We start from the raw sequence: 22569 nt of genomic DNA on the forward strand, positions 1-22569 counted from the left end.
CAGGTTTTAGGTATTTCTCAGGAATTGTCTCCCTTCTGGAAAAGATACTTGCACATTTTTTTTATTATTTTGACTTCTTTTGACAAAATGCAAGAGGATCGGGGAGAGAAGAGAAGTTATGAAAAAGCTGATATGCCACAAAATGTAAATGACCTTGTGTTGCACTATTTATATTAGTTTAAATAGGGTTTATCTCTGTCAATTTCAGATTCAGCTGTTCAGAACATGCGGTTTCAGGAAATATATGGTTTTAACAGGTCATGCAGGTTGGAACCACCTAGCGCAGCCAAAGACGCACCTACTTAAATACAAAGAAAAAATTCTTTTTTAAGTCGGAACATCTTAAAACATAGACAACACAAGCTCTACTGCATATATCGTCGTTGATTGCAAGTTTGTTAATGTTATGCTTGCAAGTTCGTGACATTTGAGGATTTTAACTTTATTCGTGACGTCATACAAAAGTATTTATCATCGGCAACGTGCTACTTCAAAAAAACTAAACCGAATATTTTTCATTGCATTTTCATTTATATCGACTTGAAAAAGAGAAGTTGTGTATGTTCTAGCATATTATTTGTTTAAACGTCTATTTCCACTACTACTGTTTTTTTCTCTCCTAGAATTTTCGTTGAATTCTTGGGAAAATCCTTTCAGCAATGTTATTGACATCTCAACAATGAGTCATCATCTATTTTTAGGTTATGTGGCCTCTCAATCCTTTTTTTTAAGGCCAAGAGTATTATTTTTTAAATTCTGTATGTGAGCGGATTTTTTAAGATCAGAAAATGATTTGATATATTTTGATAAAACAAAACCTGCCGAATATTGGCTCATAAAAGTAATTTAATCCTATGCCATTGAATGCAAATTGAATGAAAAAATACTTTGATGTATTAATGACATTATGACATCGTTATAGTTATCTTAAATGTGTTTAAAGTGTTAATTCTGGACTTTCCAATTGACCATTGAAAGTCACATGTAAAAATTAGTATAGTTTTTGTAGGGAGAATAAAAAGCTAGTATGTCCCAATCTCTCTTTTTTTTCGAGATATTCATTTGTTATTTGATCTCAAATTTATTCTGTAATGTTCAAATACATAAAACAATAGGCCTGACCTATATATTGTTGCACATGCGCAAAAGCCACCGTCCAAGACAAAGGTCACGAACTTACAAGTATGTCTACCTATTTTACGGAATCGGGTCACAATACGAAACATAGAAAGATTGACCATGTTTCTGAAGCTTTTCATCAATTAAATGTATCAGACTGTTTGCAAATAAGTAAAGAATATTTACATCCCCAGTAGATAATATTTGCTCCAAGGTTGTGATTTTTTTCTTCCGTTTCGAGTTAGGGTAACAAACTTCCAATCATCAAGGATATATACAGAGCTTTTACATCAACATTAACAATACATGTACATAAAATAAAGATAAGATAATACACACAAAGAATATTTATTTCATCATTGCCTATGATTTCGTATTATCATATATTTTGTCACTTAGGATTTATTCAACAAAAATGTCTTCTTGGAAGAAAAAAGTTATTGCATTAATATAAAGAAGGGCAGTCTGAAACTTTTCAGACATAGAATAAGAAAACATAGTTAAATATTTCTTTGTAAAATTTTTTTAACTTTTATCATGATTTTTGGGAAGAATTTTACACGGTAAAAGTAACAAAGTAATGTATTTTATATTCAGCAGTGCATCTGTGCATTGTCTTAAAGTGGACTGCAAAGGGCTAAATCTGAAATAAAGTATCTGCGAAAATAAGTTGGTTTATAGTATTTTCCTTATATAAGGGAGATATGAAGATTTGATCACTTTTCGAGAGTGAATAAATCTTCATATCTCCCTATGAGGCGAAGCATGCCAAGCAAAAGGGAAATGAATGTTTTATTCCACTGCCTACACAATTTTTACTTCCTGAACATATTAAATTAATTTACATTCAATTTTTCATATCTGCTTGCTTTTATAACGAAACATGATGTACAGTACCGATCAAAAGTTTATTATTTATTCTATTATTAAGATTTTTTGTTTGTTTTGTTCTTGCATCTGAAATAATTTTGAACACAATAAGGATTATACTAAAAAAGTTATAGCATTATGTACATTAACCGCATGTAACATCGTACCAGGTAGTCCAGATGTTCAGAGGGGAATATGAAGTTTTGTTCAATGGGGTTCAATGCCATCCGGGATAGTCTCAACCAATCAAATATTAATTTTGCTATCATTATTTACATACAGTGTAATGAAACGACCTGTTTCTTATAAATTTACTGTCCAAAAAAAGCTTTGTTTGATGTTTTTCTTTGTATTGATCTGATGAGTTCAGTCTTTTTCAACTGATTTTTATACGACCGCAAAAATTTTTGCGGTCATATATTGGTATGGCGTTGTCGTCGTCGTCCGAAGACACATTGGTTTTCGCACTATAACTTTAGTTTAAGTGAATGGATCTCTATGAAATTTTAGCCTGTTGTTCAGTGGTTGTCGTTGGTTCACGTCTGTCATATTTGTTTTTCCTAAATTGTTTTGTCTTAAATTAGGCCGTTAGTTTTCTCAATTGAATTGTTTCATATTTTTCATGTCGGGGCCTTTTATAGTCGACTATACAGTATGGGTTTTTATACGACCGCAAAAAATTTTTTGGGATCATATAATGGTATGATGTCGTCGTCGTCCGAGGACACATTTGTTTCCAGACAATAACTTTAGTTTAAGTGAATGGATTTCTTTGAAATTTTTTAGAAGGTTCTATACCACAAAAGGAAGGTTGGGATTGATTTTTGGGATGATGGTCTCAACCGTTTAGGAATTAGGGGCCCAAAAGGGGCCCAAAACAAGCATTTATCTGGTTTCAGGACAATAACTTGTGTATAAGTATTTCAATTGCTCTGAAATTGTACCACAATGTTTAATACCACAAGTAGAAGGTTGGGATTTATTTTAAGGGTTATGGGGCAAACAGTTTAGGAATTAAGGGCCACAAACAAGCATTTTTCTAGTTTCCGGACAATAACTTGTGTGTAAGTGTATGGATCTCTCAGACATTGTACCACAAGGTTCCATATAACAAAGGGAAGGCTGTGATTGAGATTAGGGTTAATTGCCCCAAACATGTAGGAATTAGGGGCCAAAAAAGGTCCAAAAAGAAGCATTTTTCTAGTTTCGAGACAATAACTTGTGTTTAAGTGTATGGATCTCTCTGAAATTATACTACAAAGGAAAGGCTGGGATTGAGTTTTGGGGTTATTGCTTCAAGGGGGGTTTCAATAAGTTGGGGGGGGGGGGAGGATTTTTTGTTTACAATTTTTTTAAAGGATTCATATTTTTTTTCAAAATTTTTCAAATTTCGAATTTTTGAAAAGTTTCAAGAAGAAATCTTCAATTGCACAGTATTGCGCAATAGATTTGTAAGATCTTTGACCACCTTTATTTTGTGTCAGAAACCTATATTATGTCAAAAATTTGATCACAATCCAAATTCAGACAGTAACAAGCTTGAATATTGTGGTCAAATTTGCCATAACTGTTCAGGGTTCGACCTCTGCAGTCGTATCAGGCTGCGCTCAGCGAAGTATTTTATTCTCATTGTTGAAGGCCCAAATTTGCCTATAATTGCTTACATCTACTTTATTTGAACTTTGGTGGATAGTTGTCTCATTTGCAATCATACCACATCTCCTTATGTATATTTTGGGTGTAAATTGAAGTTATTTCAGGCTTTACAGTTTGTTTTGATGTACTAGATCTAGAATTTGTAATGTTTGAATTGACAACATTGTTGGCTGCTTTGTCATCTAGAACAAACACAAAAAGCCTTCTGGTGAGTGTGAAATTTTATTTTCAGCCGTAGAATCATTTTAACAAACCAATTTTGTATAAAGTTACAATACAAATGTTTGATATAATTAACCAGTGTCATGCATTTAAATAATATTTATGTATATTTTGTAGCCCAAAGAATGGAAGAAGTGGAAAAAAGAAAGTAAGCTATTTTAAAGACCATATACAGAAACTGAGAAAGAATTGTTAATAGCAAAAGTAGTTTAAATTGATATGTGTAAAGGGAGATGTTAAGTATATGTCAATTAACCAACAACCAAAGGACAAACATAACCAAAAGACTTCTAGCGGGCAACATACAATCATTAACAATAGACTGGTGTTTATACAATATGTCTAGGTTTAAAGTGGGTTTTTGAGATCTCAACCCTCCTGATTTTTAATCTCAATCAGTAGACTAACAAAACACACAGAAAAGAACATACCACATAAAAACCAGCCCAGGAAAGCACTAAACTCTAAGATAACAGTATAATCATGATAATAGATAACAGTATAATCATGATAATAGATAACAGTATAATCATGATAATAGATAACAGTATAATCATGATAATAGATAACAAAATAATTATCAAATTAACTTGATAAATAGAGAATGCTAGTAGTTACTGAAAGCAAGCTCAAAGTTCTTAATTGCTGCTATCATGTCTTGCTACGCTTAATATTGGGTGTTGTACTTTAAAGAAGATTCTATTTAGCAATATGTCATGAACTCTGAAGGTACCATGCCAAAAACAGGCATTACAGAAAAAAAATAAAAGAAACACTTTAGAACAATGTAAAAATAATGAGAAAAACCCATACCGTATTGTTGGCTATAAAAGGCCCCCACATGAAAAATATGAAACAATTCAATTGAGAAAACTAACGGCCTAATTTATAAAACAATTTACAAAAAACAAATATGACAGACATTAACCAAACATCTGACCAATGAAAAATTATGAAAAGATAACATCCAAAAATTGATACCATCACAAAATGATTATAAAGAAAAGCTCTACTTCATTGCAGTAAAAAAAATTAATAAGTCACATTTTCCCAAGGCAGTCCGTAACAATAATTTCTACCATTGCCAAGACACAGTAGCAAATTGATATTAAAAGAAAAATGGATTTTTCATATTGAATGATTGACATGAGACCAAAATGTTTTGGCTGTCAGATAGATAATAGTTGGGTATCTTAAACACTACATGTTATGATATATTCATGGGTGGAAAGCTCTACACAATTAATTACAAAGGCCTAGCATGTTAAATCAAATTATATTAATTATATATTAATAATGTTTAAACATGTATTTTGCTAAAATTGTCAAAGCAATGCCAAACAGTTCATTTATTTCCAACTTGGATAAAAATTCACAATGCTCAAACCATTATAGATTTGGCTAATTTTCAAGTTTAAAAAATTATTTAATTGTAATAAATAATTATTTAATTGTACTAAATCTAAGGTTGCATTTCCCAAACCAAATTTTAGATCATTGTAGATTTTTTTTGACAATTCTGTGCAGGCCTTTTTTGGTTTATACTCTCAAATTAGAAAAGATAAGATGTGGTGTGATTGCCAATGAGACAACTATCCACCCAAGTTCAAATGAAGTGGATGTAAGCAATTACAGCTCTTCTATAAAAGCATGCAAAGCAAACCTTTGATCACCTTGCTTGCTATGTTTGTTTGGATGATTGTAAACAAAAGGTAGGTAGTCTATTTCAGTCTGTTTACTATATAATGGAATTTGATTGGACAATAAACATTAACTTCATTGCATGTCAATTTTTATTGTCCAATCAAATCCCAGTATATATAAAACAGACTGAAACTCCGCCTACCTATTGTTTGCAAACATCCAAGCAAACATAGCTAGCAAGTTGATCAAAGGTTTGCTTTGCATGCTTTTATAGAAGAGCTGTAAAGGCCTTCAACAATGAGAAAATCTCATGTGTATACCTGATGAATTTTATTCCTGAAACAATAAATGAATTGAAATAAGGAGATGTGGTGTGATTGCCAATAAGGTATTAACCAAAGGGTAAATATGACAAGAGAGAGAACATCTGTAAATATATCTCACCTTGTTGTCTTCAATTATCAACAGATTTATACCATAAAATGAGCTATAAAAGACCCTCAGTAAGCAAAATGTGAACAAAATGAACAGAGACAAACAAATTCTGATTATGGCATACATGTTAATACCCTGACTATCAATGGGAGCCTCCCAATATATATATATATATTATAAACACATCTAAATCTTTCTCTTAAGCCTAGTCTCCTGACAGGGAGGTCAAATCTCCCACTTTCAAGAAAATGTTCAATCCAATGAGAAATAGTAATTTCTGACAAATTATCAAACAATGTTTTCTTGTATTATAGAACTGTAATTGTTTAATTTTTGATACAGATATATTTTTATTTTATGTGTCAGATCTTTAGGCATTGACATGAATCAGCCTGCATTTATACTTTGTTGTGTGTTCAACTAAAGCACAAATTACATCTACTTTTATTTTCTTCAAAGAAAAAGCAGAAACAAGAAAATGGAAAGAACAGAGACTAATACAAAACCTAGAGAAAGTTCAAGCTCAAAAACAAGAAGAAGAGGAAAAGAGTAAGAAAGTTCTGCAAGAAACAAATAAAGGTACATCATTCACATTTTTAAAAATGAAAGTAGTTTTTATCAACTGGAGGCATTTTTGGAGATTACATTCTTGCTACATGTAGAAGCTTTTAACATCTATAACTATACAACTGTGAATTCCAATTAATGTGACAGATAGATTTGTGTTGACACATTATTTAGTTTACTTTTAGTACAACATCTTTTTTTACTTATAATGCAAAAACCTCTTTACACTGCACTAAGATTAGTTAAATCACATAATTAAAACCAGTAAAGAACTTATTGAAATAATTAGATGTAGCAACAAACATAATTACCAGTTATTCATGGCATTATAAATTATTTAATAATTTTCTTTTGCAGTGCAGCAGACCTTATCTATAGCACTTCCAGGGTCAATACTGGACAATGCACAGTCACCAGAACTCAGGACTTACTTAGCGGGACAGGTATACATATATGTCAAGTTTTAATCAGCATGAACATTAGGAAGATTATCTTTTGATCTGTATTATGACCCTTCATGTTAGCTTTGAATTTTATATCCTCTAAAATTTAACCTTGTCCAGGTAGGTATAGAAAAATTTTATTACATCCATCACCCAATGGCTCTGTGTTGTATCAGAAGTAATGACACTACATTTTCTTTTGTGATTTTAGGCAATTTTTATGTTATGAATGTATTTTTAAAGTTCCTTGTTGAAACTAGCCAGTTATTCCATATCATTGTGGTCAACCATGCATGGGTATTAGTTCATAAAGTTTAATTTAATTTTTGGAATGCAGATCTCAAACAGATATTTCGGATAAGAAATCTTAGAATAATTTAGGAAAATGTGCTCTTTCAGTTAAAAGGAGTAGGGACATTAAGGCCCGGTTTTGGCCCAAGAAAATAAAATGTTTGATAACTATTCCAAATTGGCACATAATGTTTGGAAATGCATGGAGTCAAGAAATATGAATGAAAAACCTAAGATTTTTTATCTGATGACGTCACAATTACGTCATAATATGTACCGTTTTCATGAAAACAATGAAAAATACAGAATTTATGCAGTTATCCATCATTATTTTCATTGTGGAAACATCGTGCACAGCCAAGAAACAACAAAATAATTTGAGAGAAGCTTTATTATAACTATTGACATAATAGCACCAAATTTAAAGTTGTTTCTTGGGTGCGCACATACTTTGCCGATCTAAAATATACTTAAAATTTGACGTAAAACAAGGAAATTAAAGAAATCGTACAAAATATACAAATTTCTTCATGGCTTGTTGCCATGGTAACTTGTTAAATGTAAAATTTGTTTCTATTTTCTGAATACCTTGAACCTTTGTCTACTTCGGACAAATTTAAGAATATTTGTGATAACTTTTAAATTTGCAGTAATAGTTGGGCCAAATAGAAGCCTTATTGCCCCTACTCCTTTGCATTTTAATTTAAAACTAATTTTATTTGAATTTTTCATCCAACTACATACATGGAATTATTTATATAATTTAAAACATATCATGTTGATAGCTTATAATTACAGATGGCCAAGGCTGTTGTGATATTTATGAAATAAAAAAATTGTTGTATTTTATAAATAATAATATTATAAGATATCAGCTTGGAGTCACAATATGAAGATTTTTTGTTGGTTAGTCATGAATGCAAAGAAATCTTCATATTTTGACATAAAGCTGATATTTTACCATACCAGTATAAGAAAAATCTTTTAATTGATTTATCTAATTGTATGTATGTAGTTTTCACGATCAAAACAATAGATTTTCTTTAGTTATAACCTAACCAGGTGTAAATAAAAATAATTATAAGTCTGAGGTAAAATTAGAAGTGCTTTGTTAAACAATACATTGATGATGATTCAGGATCAGAGTTACTAAGGCTTAGGCAAATACATTAATTTTGCAAAGACATAATATTTAATGTTGTGAAGAGCTGAGGAGATCAAAGGAAGGGAGATAATCTGTTATAATCGTAGTGTATTTACATTGTATTACAGATAGCCAGAGCTGCAGTGATATTTAATGTAAATGAAATCATTATATTTGATGAAACAGGATCTTTGGACAGGTAAGGTACTGATACAAAATAAGAGAATTTGCTGATTTCCAATATAAGAATTAGGCGCTGTTGTATGATAATATATTCTTTATTTTTGGGACTGATGGCATCTGTTGTATGGCCCCAGGAAGTACAAAACAGTTATTTTGGTCATCTAGTAAAGCAATAGTAGATTAGTACCAGGTTATATCATCAACAATTTTATATTGATAATTTTGAATATTTAGATAATTTTAGGGAGGTTGGTCATGGCCCACTATGCAGTAGATTACATTGATTTCATGCAATAGGTTTACTTTGGAAATACATGTATAAGGACTGTGTCCAAAATTTTCTAGAAAACCCAGTAGATGTGAATATTGACAGGTTAAGAAATCCAGGTCTATATCATTATAATTTATTTAACAAAATATATCTAAAAAAAAAACTTGCACACCTTACCTGGGAAACTCATGTTCTTGATCTCAATTAAGACTTGGCGCATAAGAACACAGAATATTAAACCGCGACCTCAAGGCAGATACGCTATGAATATATTTATTCAACTTTTTATGTTATAAAATTTTTATAGTTCTGGCTACAATGTATACTCAAAGATCAGGCCATATATCATTTTATCTATTGTGATTTTATATGTCACTATTACTGTCTCAGGCAGTATAAACATAATGATACCAATTCAAGAGTGCAGATACCAGTTTCAGAATAACCTTCATTAGTTATGCTCCAGTATTTCTTGTGTTGAAAATGACAATAATTTTTCCTCAAACAGTAAAGATTTAGACAGTTTTAGAAATTATTTTTTTTATTCACAGAAGTGTGGAAGGAGATTATCAAGGAGTTGGAAAGAAAGGTCATGCTAATGTTCAAATGGCCAGAATCTTACAATACTTGGAATGTCCACAGTATCTCAGAAAATCTTTCTTCCCACAACACAAAGATTTACAGTATGCAGGTTGTTTATGGATCAGAGTTCTTAGTTTGACTGTATTTTTATAATGATTTTTTTTATGTATTTACACATGTACAAGATGTAGCATGGTGAAATCATTATGAATATAAGTGCACATGACAACAGATACTTTTAAAAGAGTCATTTACCCTAAGAACTGTAGGTCAAGGTGTGAATTGATGACTGCTTAACTTCCAGCAGCAAATACTAAGGTATTACATGCTAATTCAGATGATAACACAGGGATCACCACAACCTATTTAAGGATGGCGGTGCGCCACGCTAAAATTTCTAGCACCACGTTAAAATTCCCAGCGCCACGCTTATTTTATTGTCCGCCACACTTCAAAATTCAATAGATTGAAGTTAAATTTCAGATATCCCTAATCCAATTATCATGTCAGTGGCAATTAAGAAGTCGAATTATTGTTAATTGCCTCATGGGATGTACATTGTCACTGACAGCTGATTATATTATTTACATGGTCTCACGTGGTTGAACAAGGTAACAACCAATGAACGATCATGACCCAGTTTCTTCAATTTGAAAAGTAAAACTTGTTTGCAAACTACAGTTATTTTATAAATGCATATGTTTGACTATACCTTAAATGGAATGTTTATATCCTAACTAGATTAATAAAACCAGTAATCCAGAAAACAAATGGATTCCCTGACCACATGGTCCTTTTGTTGACAACAATGTCACATGATCTCTTTTGGCGTGAAAATACTGGGTAATACCTAAATACAGACAAACATTGTCTGGTTATTTTTAGACAGTTATAGATCTGGAATAGGAGTTTCCTTATCTTAAAACTCTTTTAATGTAGGAAAAGAGTAAACTGGATATATAATATCTTTACATAATTGTATTAGAAAAGAGGGGAGTTAATTGATTTTATAAACTGCTAGATAGGCTTAATTTGGTTGAAGTGACTGAAATTCTGTGACTGAATATTTTTTTTTATTATTAATTTCTTTATCTATTTAGACCTTTTTACCATGTGGTTTTACATAAGACAATTTAGATAAAATTTGTCAGAATATTCCTGCAATCTGGGAAGCCACATCAGGAGTTAACTCTCCCTGTTTGATATGTTCCTACAAGTGTGGTGACCACTAATAGGACCAACTACAAAATCTGTGTGAGACCCCCTTTCCAAATTAGCTATATATATGACAAATACATGTAAGGCATATAATTAATAATTCATGCACAAGGAATTGATTCGACTTCGCAACACAAAATCTCTGATTTGATGAACTTTCTCCCCCACCCTTGATTTTCATTCTGTGGTGAACCCTGTAACACCATTCTTTGCTCTTACTGCTCAATGCTGCAAGTTGGCAAAGAAGCAGCATCAACCAATTTTCTATACATGTGTACTTACAAAGTATTATTTCATTTAGATTTGTTGTAGATTTAAAAATCTCCTTGAGTATGCTATAAGAACCAAAGCAATCAATGTTCAGTTGGTCAAGACCAATTTTTATTTTATTTCAGGCATTTTGAATCCCCTTGATAGTCCCCACCACATGAGAGCAGACGACAATTGCCAGTACAGAGAGGGTGTAGTGTTAGATAAACCTGTGAAGACTGGCAAGGGATCTTTTGCTAATGTTGGTCTTCTAAAGGTAAATCTTTTACATATATTATATATTTAAACAGTATGTAAAGAATGGGTCAGAATGAAACTAGTAATATTCAAACAGACATGATATATTGTACTTTTTGTTTCACAAACATGATATATTGTACTTTTTGTTTCAAAGCAGCAGCTGCATAATTAGAACAATACAGTATTTAAAAACTTCAGAAAACTAAAACACTGCCTCAAATGAAAAACATATATCTAATTGATGTTCACCAGTACAAAACATGACTAGATCAATCAGATACACAATTCTGGTTTTATCTAGTGCAAATTTGAGTTGTCTCCCCTTGATTGTTTTTACATAAGCTCCTCTTGAGTCGAACTTCAGTTGAGTTGAAATATTATAACTCTTGCGGTTTCAAGATAACTCCAGTCAACTGTATTTTAGAATTTCATATGTTTATTTCACTTTTTTGTAAATCTACATGTCATAAAAAATGCTTGGATACAATGCACAAATTCTGAAACCTTCCTTATATTATCTATGAAACTGAGGATAATATGAATCTAGAAGTCTCAACTATCATTTTCAAGTTTAAAGTTTTCAGTGTTATCAATATTAAATTACATAATTGCCAAAATTGCCATATTTGTTGTATATTTGCAACAAATACAGCAAGATTAGGCTTAAATAATTTGTTTCCAAGATAACACTAATGTTGAGCTTTACCAAAAAGCCTAGAATTGTATGAATCACACAACAGACATGTAATGTTGATCATACAAACTGTGTATATATGTTTACAGAAAGAAGTACAGATAGATAAACATTTACAACCAGGAATAAGAGTTACAGTCAAATTATCTGACCAAGATCCAGGTAAAATTTATTCCATAATTTAGTTGTTCAATTTCCTTATTAAAGGGAAAATTCACGATTTTTTACTTTTCATCTTATTATGTTCATAATACCATAAAAAACATATTTACCAAGTTTTATCTGGATATGAACACTAATAAAGAAGAAAATTGGGAATTAATAATTTAATTTATTCCAACTTCCTGACTTATGTGACGTAGTTTAAGTCTTTTTGCATGCCGGGAGTGAATAAATCTCATTGTAAGTCTTGTTCGTTAATCATCTTATAACTAGATTTAAAGCGCATCGACGACTTTTGGTGTAGCTATTAACCAACTAATAATTAAGAAAGTAAAGTGATCAGCCGTGCAACTTTCAAAATTAAAATGTACGATTTATATTCAAAGGATTTCTGATATGATTTTAGTAATAAAAGTAAATCATACAATAGAATATATTTTTATGAATTTTTTTTCCGACAGATATTTTGAACAAACATATATAACTGATATTGTTTTATAAATGCATGTTTGTATTCTCACCTGAAGGCTTTTACTTCAGTCTAGCAAACACTTCCCACTAGTACTGTGTAAATACAATGTGTATTGTACTGTGACACTTAGTGACTACCTGTTGAATGCGTGGTTAAATTCGGGAAGGTAATTAAAAGATTAGCATTCTGTAATTCTATTCTTTTGATCTTCACTCAGTGAATTTTAGCCAACACGGTTCACCGTTACAGGTGTGAACAACTTTTCGTATGAATGATAAAAACATTAATTATTTGGGGTGGAATGCGGTGGCAAAAATACCTGAATCGCCGTTATATACATGTATATCTTTTATATTTTGCGTAAGCTTAATTTTAAAATAGATAGGTGAGTATTTTGGTGTAACATCGAAATTCTGAATTACTTTCAATTAAATTATTTTATAAATAAAAATGGCCCACGAAAACGAGCGTATAAACCAAACACTGTACTTACTTTTTCAAATTATCATGGGTATTAACCTTGAATATTTCAATGTTTAGAGAAAATTATCGCGGTTACATGATTAATATAGCTTGGTTCGTCCACAGCAATCTACATTTACCTAATCGGGAATGCCCTTATTAAAACAACGTATACATACTTTAGCTATTTGACCAACGATGTTTAAAAAAAAATAACAGAATCAATCTAACGTCAACTTTCCTTTTTTGAATGGAGACAGACCGGCGGAATAAATGTTCAATGTGCTTTATATCTTGTACCTTTGCAAGACTTATCATTCATTCATAAACCCACTATATACCAGAGAAATATATGTCAGTCTTAACTGACAAGAATACACCTAAAGCGGACAAGCAGTATATTCTTTAAGTTTCTGTGATTTAATACCAAGAAAGAAAAAAATCCGGAAATTAATTTGATACTTTGATACTCAATATTTTTCCTGGAAAATATTCACATCCTCGTTTGGTCTGAAAATAAGACAAGAATTTGGTATACAGAACATGCAGAAGTGTGAATGTCATGAAACCTTGTTATATCAGAAACCATTATAAATGTGAACCTGTATACGTAAGACCTCATGGGACGTCACCTAACCACATACAGGTAATATACAAGTAGCTCTGTTATACCCGGAAATGTCAAGGTAAATCATTTCCGATACAGAATGTACCAATGCAAAGAAAATTCTGATGATTGTGAAGCTTGACCATTCATGATTTTAGAGGAGTCTTAGGTGGAAATTGCCGGTACGATTTAAATTCTGACTAGATTTTTTTCTCTCAATTTAAATTACTGAACTTAAAAAAGAAAAAAGAAACCTACGCCCAAGATAAGAATTCTTCATGTAAATTCATAAATACAACGTTCTTATTTTGTATCTTTCGATATACTTCACCTCTAACCACCGCCCCCTCCCAACATGGGAACAGTATATCTATCATTACAATGTTTGTGTACCTGCCCAAATAAAATAAAAAAAGAAGAAAAAAGAAAGAGATGAACGGTTAGTCACATCAGATTCAAATATTTATATGGCTGATTGTCGTTAACTAGAGATGTATAGTTACATGTCTCTGCGTTAATTTATAAGAATGACAGGAAAGTATATACTTGAAATAGAATTATGATGAATAATATGCAACTGCAGCACCCCTTTTTATCAAAGTGTACATACATGTATTTTAACAGAGACATATATTATGTATTATATGTCTCTGATTTTAATGACTGTCCGTTATTTCGATTAAGAATGACAATTGTACGTGAAATTCTAAAGTTGCCAGTGAGACTTTTTTTTACCAGATATGCGACTTTTCGTATTTATATTTTCTCTTATATTACTCTCATTTAATATTTTATGCATAAGTGCAATATTAGGAATGGTTTATCCCCCCCCCCCCCCCCCCCCCTTCCCTTTTAAGCTAACTAAATAAATTAATCAACCCTCTAGCTGACCAGACGTTAATACATCTACTATCAGTCTATTCGGAGTGAAGTTTCTTTATTTCTTCAAATAAGCTTTTTGGGGATCATTAGTGTACGTCCAGTGGCATATATATTACATGCATGTCGGAACAGGAAAATTGACATGAGGTACTACCGGTATAATAGAACCATGTTCACATTATTATACATAATACACAACCATTGAGATGATGACGACTTTCTTAAACTGTTCAAAATAATCTAATTGAAATAAAAATCTGTGATTTTACTATGTGCATAACTTCGATGAACCAAAGCAAGTTAGATATCGACCTGTATTTAAATCAGATTGGTTTTGGATGTTTCTCTCGTATATTCAATATACATGTATATATTCTAAATTGCTACTATCTATAGTTCCGTAACCTTCTATCTAGGCGTATAATCCAATGATCGACAAATGTGTACATTTTGTTAAATCAATATTTGTACTTTTCAAAATGTCCATAATTATTGACAACGAGTAATTACTTACATTTTCCCCAATTTACGTTTGGAAAATATGTAAATATATTTTTATTTTATCAAAACTTTTTTGGGAATTATTTAGATTTTCATAAATATTCTTTACACCATAAATGTTATTTATTAACAAGCGTATGAGTTTAGTCATAAATATAATGGCTATTATATCTATGGTTTAGTAAAGACTAGCATATCACTATCGGACACGCAAGACAAAGATGTATATTCACCTGATAGTTTCAAAATGGAAAGTTACAAGTTATCGGCCGTGTACACTTCTCAATACCCTCAGAGGTGAAGTGATGCACGTACTTGCTTTATGTAATTGTGTAATAAGAGTTTGAAAGCCCGACAGGAAATCGCTTGAATACCTGGACTTGTCAACTCACAATACCTCTGGGAACAATTTTTTAGCCATGCTGGTGATCAGATAAGGGAAGGTCCGAATTTATTTAAATAAGATTATTACATAAATGAATTATGAACACACTAGATTTTCGAAAACATTTTTACACGGAACACTTAATTTATCACTTTGAACTTTTTAACTAATTTCCATTAAAATTTCTTGTTTCAAAAACTTAGTGAAAAAAAAACAGTTTTAAAACGACGGACCATAGTACTAGTTATTCAAAAAAAAAATTCCTTATCAAGTTAGTTAGGAAAGGTTGCATGCACAACCATGTCTATTATAATCTTTTTTGTGAGCCGGGAAACTGTTTAGGCTTTCCTTGTCGGGTAAAACAACCGTACGTATGACAAGATATCAACACTCAATTGCGGCTACGTTAGGTTACTGCTTGTTTTGGTCCATTGTGGTTTATAGATATATCGTGGTTTCTATTCAGGGATGATGTCAAAATGGCCGCACACGGAGAAGTGATACACTAAATTTAAAATCGATGGTGATCTCTTATCTAGCAGAATTAAACTTTAATATTTATGAATTTGTGGTTTTTTATATATAATCAACATAATATCAATTTTTCATTTTTTTGCGAAGTATCCCTTTAATTCCAAAATATCAACTGCTATCATGTACAACCATCTTTACGACCTACGTTGAGTTTTTATTATAATTTGCAAAGTTCATTACAATTAAGTCCATGAAACAGAACATCTTCTTTTAAATTGAGGATAAGAAATGTTAACTGTTACATAAAATGTAATTTCCAGACAGTTTGCACATAGCAACATAGTGTAATAATCATTTTATTTTAAAAAGTGATTCATGAGTTTTACATTTGCACCATACAGTTTTCTATTACAATTTGCAGATTTGACATTTCAGGTCAACATTTCTTAACTTGTTAAAATGAATAATTATTCCCTTGAATTAATGCAGTCAATGATAACAAAGTATTGTTTTATTTATAGAGAAAAAGAAATGGAAAGGCATAGTTGTATCACCATCTACACCACAGAAAGAAGCTGATTTGTACTGGGGATACAATGTCAGATTAGCCAGTAGTTTAGGTGCCGTGTTTACTGAGTGTCCATATAAATCTGGTTATGATCTGACCATCGGTACTTCAGAAAAAGGATCACATATAGATACATTTACAACATCGGATGGTTATCAGTAAGTCTTAGGAAAATCTATTTAACTATATTTAAGATGTCTCTTTAAGTAGAAGTAAAATTTCTAATTCTTCAGTACAAACTATGGTAATTTGGTATCAGCTATTTTCGCCCTCACTGTGCTGTCTAATTATCGGCAATTTGTACATTTCCCTTTGATCTTACTGCCTAATATTTTCAAGATCATGGACAGGACTTGATATTAGAAAATATTAGGCAATGCCATCATGTATCAGTGCAGCAACGTCACATGTGTGTGTCCATCCGCTTCAATTTATCAATGAAATGCACACGACTTCATTCATACAACCAAACAACTATCCAAACATTTTGAACTCGATAAAGTAGTTTTACTTATTATTTCATTTTACTTCATATTCTCAAGCAAATATTCTTGCTGATGAAGTCATTATTAAAAACAAAAATGCCATTATTCTATATATATAGAAAGTCATTCTATTCAATGACCTAGACAAAAAGATAAAGATCAAATGTAGACATGGTACTGGTTATAACATTGAATGCAAAAATATTTGTTAATGAAATTTGTTATACTTTACGTTAAAATGCCAGATTTTGATTGGCTAATATGAGGGAGATAATTATACCCCCTCTTTAAAAAAGTGGGGGTATACTGTTTTACCTCTGTCTGTCCGTCCATCCATCCATCCGTCAGTCCATCAGTCCATCCATCTGTCCCATGAACATTTTTCTTCGCATTTTTTTCAGGAACTACAATACAAGGATTTCTGAAATTTGGTTTCAGGGTTTATATAAGTCGGCTATACCGTGTGATATGTTTTCAGTTTCATCACTCAACAACTTCCTGTTTACTGAACACTTGTATCATTTTACACATGATAGCCAAATTGAAAATTTTCGGCACATTTTTCTCAGGAACTACAATACAAGGATTTCTGAAATTTGGTTTCAGGGTTTATATAAGTCGCCTATACCGTTTGATGCGTTTTCAGATTCATCACTCAACAACTTCCTGGTTACCAAAATATTTGGGCAGGGGTATCATCAGTTAGCAGTAGCTCACAGTTTCACTTGTTTACTCTATTTCAATTTTTGAATATTATCCTCCCATTCAGACAAATCAAAATTGATAATTTAAAGGACAATGAATAGAATTTACATCAATAATTTTGAAGAAAATGCTCAATTGCTATGTTTTGGCCTCCGAATTTTTTTCATAGACTGTCAAAATAAATGATACATCTCGCTTCAATTTTGTTGTTTTTCCAATAACAACAACGTTATGACCATGACGTCATAGTTAATTATTTCCAATTAAAAATTTAAAAGACAATATTGGCAGAACATTGAGTTTAATAAATTAAATATCACATACCTAAGAGGGTTGGCACTGTTTTCTCGAGGTAACAATCTGCTCTATAACCCTCTCAGCTATTTGTTATTTATACAACACAGTATGAAAAGTACAAAATTAAACATGTCTTCTGTTTAGATTATAGATATTTAACCACACTAATTTTATGTGCATTAAACTGGTCACATGACAACCAAACAATCTCTCCAAGGACTTTTGTAAAGAAGATGTCTCATTTGTAAGATGTTTGGTTATGTTAAGAATTCACCATATTGTTCTGCCATTTAGATATATTGCTTTTTTTTAGCAAGAGTTTCTGTCATTTAGATCTCTTGGTTTGATAGCTCTCATGTTTCCTTTCAAAATTTTGTCATTATATGCAGCTCATCATATCAAATTACATTTGTTTTTTTTTTGTTTTTTTATCATTTTTATCATGGAGCAGATTGTTTAGTTTTTATCAATCTAAAAGGAACATGGAGCAGATTTTTCAGTTATATAGGTTTTTTAAACTTGCTTTCTAGTTATAAAAAGATCTGAAACAGTGCCATATATTATCTGATCATACCAAATAACAATGTTTTGTTTGTTTTTTGTTTTGATTTTCAAAATTCTAAGTGCAACATGAGGAAATTTGTTCAGCTGAAAAAACAATGTACCCAACCTCTTTCTAGTGAACAGATAGTGAAACAGTGCCATAAGTATTCTAAAAAAATTGCATGGAATCTTAAACAAATAAAGCCAAGAAGTACTGTTCAAGATTTCTGATGAGTCACTTTTATGTTTTTTTAAATACCTTTTTGACAATTTGTAACATCGGATTTCAGACATGCACTAGTAGTATTTGGTGGTGTTAAAGGTTTAGAGGCAAGTTTAGATGCAGATGAAGCGCTGAATGTAGATGATCCTAGCTTGTTGTTCCAACATTACCTCAACACCTGCCCGTGTCAAGGGAGTCGCACCATCAGAACTGAAGTGAGTTATAGAGAAAGAAAAATTGTAAACAGATATTTTTGGGTTTACAGAAAGCAGTTTAAATTTTTATTTTTTTTTAAAACAAAAAATAGAAGGCTTTAAAGTTATCATTCAAACGTAAAAGGTTAAAAATATTCAATTATTATTATGCTAAAGAGAGTTTACTAAAAGTAAAGTAGGTTCTTGCTTTAGGGTAGAGTTTTACAATGAAAGATTGTTTTTTTTTAATTATTTTCTTTTCATGATTTACATGGACATGATATGACAATAAATTGGGCAAAGTGACAAAATTATACTAAAACTTGACTTTATACATACACATACAGAGAAATAGAATAAAGCATAATTATTGCTACCCAAAAAATAACCTTTTACTATCAATTAGCTAAAATATTTTATCAGTTGATCAGTTTGAAAAGATGAATCCAAACTTCAATAAGGTAAAACATTTTAGAAAATTAGTATTGTGAAAGGACAAAGCCTTTTGAATATGCACATTGTATAGATATAGTCTTGGGTTAAAGTTTTATTACCCAATTCAGGCTTGTATAGTCCACGGTTTTGTTCTCCAAAATTGAACCTGCCACAAGGGGTAAGGATTATAGAGTATGATAAGCAAGAAATAAGAGAAAAATTTGATTTCGCAAGGTTTGTTTAAGTTTTGTCAGGTTTGTTATTGAAATTGTAGTGGGCGCTCTTATGATTTTCAAAACTAATAATTTACCTAATCCATATAATATGCACTTTTATTCCATATCAAATATAAACGGATAAATTTCAAAATTAAATGCTTCATTACAAATTTCTTGTTTCTCTTCACTGCATTGCATAAAAGAAAATGGAATCCATTTGAATTTTAAAAAAAAGAAAAAGTGTAATAAGTCAGCCAGGAACCAGCTTATGCATAACGATGTATAAACTACAAAACATAATCAGTTATTCGTTCCGTTTTGATGTTTCGTACTAACACATGTTTGTTTTAGCTTAAGATACTTCACACATTAAGGTGATAGATATGTTAAACATTATTTTACTTGAGGATGGAACTGTTTTACTTTCAAAGTCGTATTCTAGTGATATTTATTAAGTACAGATTTTCTGAACACTCTCACCGTATTTATTTTCGTTTACACGTGCTATTCGAAGTTGCTGTTTAAACAAACACAAGTTTCTCAATTATTTGTTTTTTGTGATTTTGACTTATTTTAACACTTGTGAAGTGTTTTAGAATCATTTACAAGAATTTCAACTTCTATATGATGATGTTTCGAAAACATGTTTTTCCTTGAAAATACTGCAAATGATCACACACGATTGGAAATTACCGGAGTTTCATTAGACATTTTCAAACAGTTTTTTACCTGAATTCTCGTGACGAGAAGGGGATGCAGACAATTTACCAGTGCAAACTATACAGGGCTTATTACGGTAGAAATCAATAACTTTGTCAAACCTTCATAGAATTTTATGAAATCGGAACAGAAGCTTCTGTATTAATAAGAGATAGCATCTGATACAAGATTTTGAAAATATATTTTTTTATTTTTCTGTATTTTACTGATAGATGGACATAGTATTTTTTAATTACCGGTACCATTTAGATACATTCTGGAGTTAAAGTTTTTTATACCTCAAATAACTTGGACAGAACTGAAGTTTAAACGTTTTTTTTTACTTTTCTGTTTTTTACTGATAAAATTTTTCGCGGTTAATATTCAGATACATTTTTTTTTAAAAGTTTTTAAAACTTTAATAACCTTTTTCAAACCTTCATAGAATTTCTGGAAATTTTTACAGAAGCATCTCAAAAATCAAAAGTTACTTTCAAGAGTAAAATTTACATTTTGTTCATCATTTTGCTGTACTTTACTAAATAATGGACTTATTATTCACCTTAAAAATTTAGGTGCAGTCTGTGGTAAAAGATTTTAAAACTTAAATATCTTTGTCAATTCTTCATGGAATGTTACAAAAGTTGGACAGAAGCTTCTTTATAATCAAGACAGCATCCTAAGCAAAGTTTTCTTCTTTTTTTTTCTCAGTATTTTACTATTAAAAGGACTTATTTTTTGGCAGTCAACATTCAATTTACACTGCCAACAGCAGTCCAGACGAGACAAAGGGTTCAGGAGAACCTTTTTCATTTTTTTTTATATTTACAGGCCCAAAACACTCCTCCTTTCATAGATTTTTTACTCAATTTTTTAATTTACGAAAATTGAAAATTCCTACAAAATTTGTAGAGTTTTCAGTTTGTCTATAACAGAATTATAGGACTTTTTCTAGTATTGCACAAAAGATACATTTGCTTTGATAGAATCCTTCGGCAAATCTTAGAGTTAATAAACATTGGTTACTTTTCTATTTTGGTGGTTTTTATTTTCATTGAAAACAATACATCCTAATTCAAGACATAAAACAATATTTTGATGACATGTGTAATTGCTCTTGTAAAAATAATTCATGCATTTCTAGGTAAACATGTGTAAACAAATTACAATGCTTTATACTGAAAGATATTTCTCTCTTTTTAGGAAGCCATTTTGATCACATTATCATCACTACGACCACAACTTCACAGAAACAGATCTCCAGATTCATGACAAAAATAAATTGTTTGTTTTATCATTCTTCATTTTATTTGATCTTCCTTTTAGATATGATTCCATTGTTGTGCTGGATGATATTGTACTTTTGTTAACTCACTTGACACCTTATCTTATGGGCCATGTTAGCTGTTGTAATCATTCAGTGTCAGTTGTTAAAAAATGTTTACTGGTATCCTATGAAACTACTGGACCAATTTCAACCAAATCGGCCTGAATTAACTATAAGTGTATCTAGTTTAAACTTTTGGTTTGTTGTTTCTGCCAATTAACCATCATGGCTACCTTGATAAAAGCTAGCAGTTTTAGATTTTTTCTTATCTGTTGTCTTGTAAACTGCCTCAGTGGTCTTTTGGTAGAGTGATAGCCTCCAGTGAAGAAGATTTTTGGTTTGATCCCCAGCTGCGTCAAAACAAAAGACTTAAAAATTGATATTTGCTACTTATACGCTAAGCACACAGGATTTAGGAGTAAGAGCAAACAATTTTTGTGGTCGTATATTGGTATGACGTTGGCGTCGTCATCGTCATCGTCCGAAGACACATTGGTTTTCGCGCTCTAACTTTAGTTTAAGTGAATGGATCTCTATGAAATTTTACCACAAGGTTCAATACCACAAAAGGAAGGTTGGGATTGATTTTGGGGGTTATGGTACCAACAGTTAAGGAATTAGGGGCCAAAAATAAGCATTTTTGTAACTTCCAGACATAACTTGTGTGTTAGTGTATGGATCTCTCTGACATTGTACCACAAGGTTCCATATCACAAAGGGAATGCTGGGATTGATTTTGGGGGTAATTGCATCAAAATTTTAGGAATTAGGGGCCAAAAAAAGGGCAAAAAACAAGCATTTTTCTAGTTTCATGACAATAACTTGTGTGTAAGTGTATGGATCCTTCTGAAATTGTACTACAAGGTTCCATATCACAAAGGGAAAGCTGGAATTGAGTTTGGGGGTAATTGCCTAAAACGTTAAGGAATAAGGGGCCAAAAGGGGCCCAAAAATAAGCATTTTTCTAGTTTCCAGACAATAACTTGTGTTCAAGTGTATGGATCTCTCTGAAATTGTACTGCAAGGTACCATATCACAAAGGGAAGGCTGGGATTGATTTTGGGGGTAATTGCCCCAAAAT

The 22569-nt window shown here is 31.3% G+C and overlaps 1 protein-coding gene across 1 annotated transcript; it reads left to right on the plus strand.

The window, feature by feature from the left end:
• The first annotated feature begins 25 nt into the window (after positions 1–25).
• Positions 26–21458, plus strand: LOC127734983 (putative methyltransferase C9orf114 homolog). Its single transcript, XM_052245039.1, has 11 exons — positions 26–144; positions 3985–4015; positions 6406–6525; positions 6871–6956; positions 8520–8590; positions 9397–9536; positions 11041–11171; positions 11939–12011; positions 16316–16520; positions 18683–18830; positions 21365–21458. The coding sequence occupies exons 1-11, from the start codon at positions 88–90 to the stop codon at positions 21431–21433; spliced, it is 1131 nt and encodes a 376-aa protein (XP_052100999.1). The 5' UTR covers positions 26–87; the 3' UTR covers positions 21434–21458.
• The last annotated feature ends 1111 nt before the right edge of the window (positions 21459–22569 follow it).

The sequence above is a fragment of the Mytilus californianus genome, unplaced genomic scaffold (assembly GCF_021869535.1).
Source record: "Mytilus californianus isolate M0D057914Y unplaced genomic scaffold, xbMytCali1.0.p SCAF_3, whole genome shotgun sequence".
NCBI classification, from domain to species: Eukaryota; Metazoa; Mollusca; class Bivalvia; order Mytilida; family Mytilidae; genus Mytilus; species Mytilus californianus.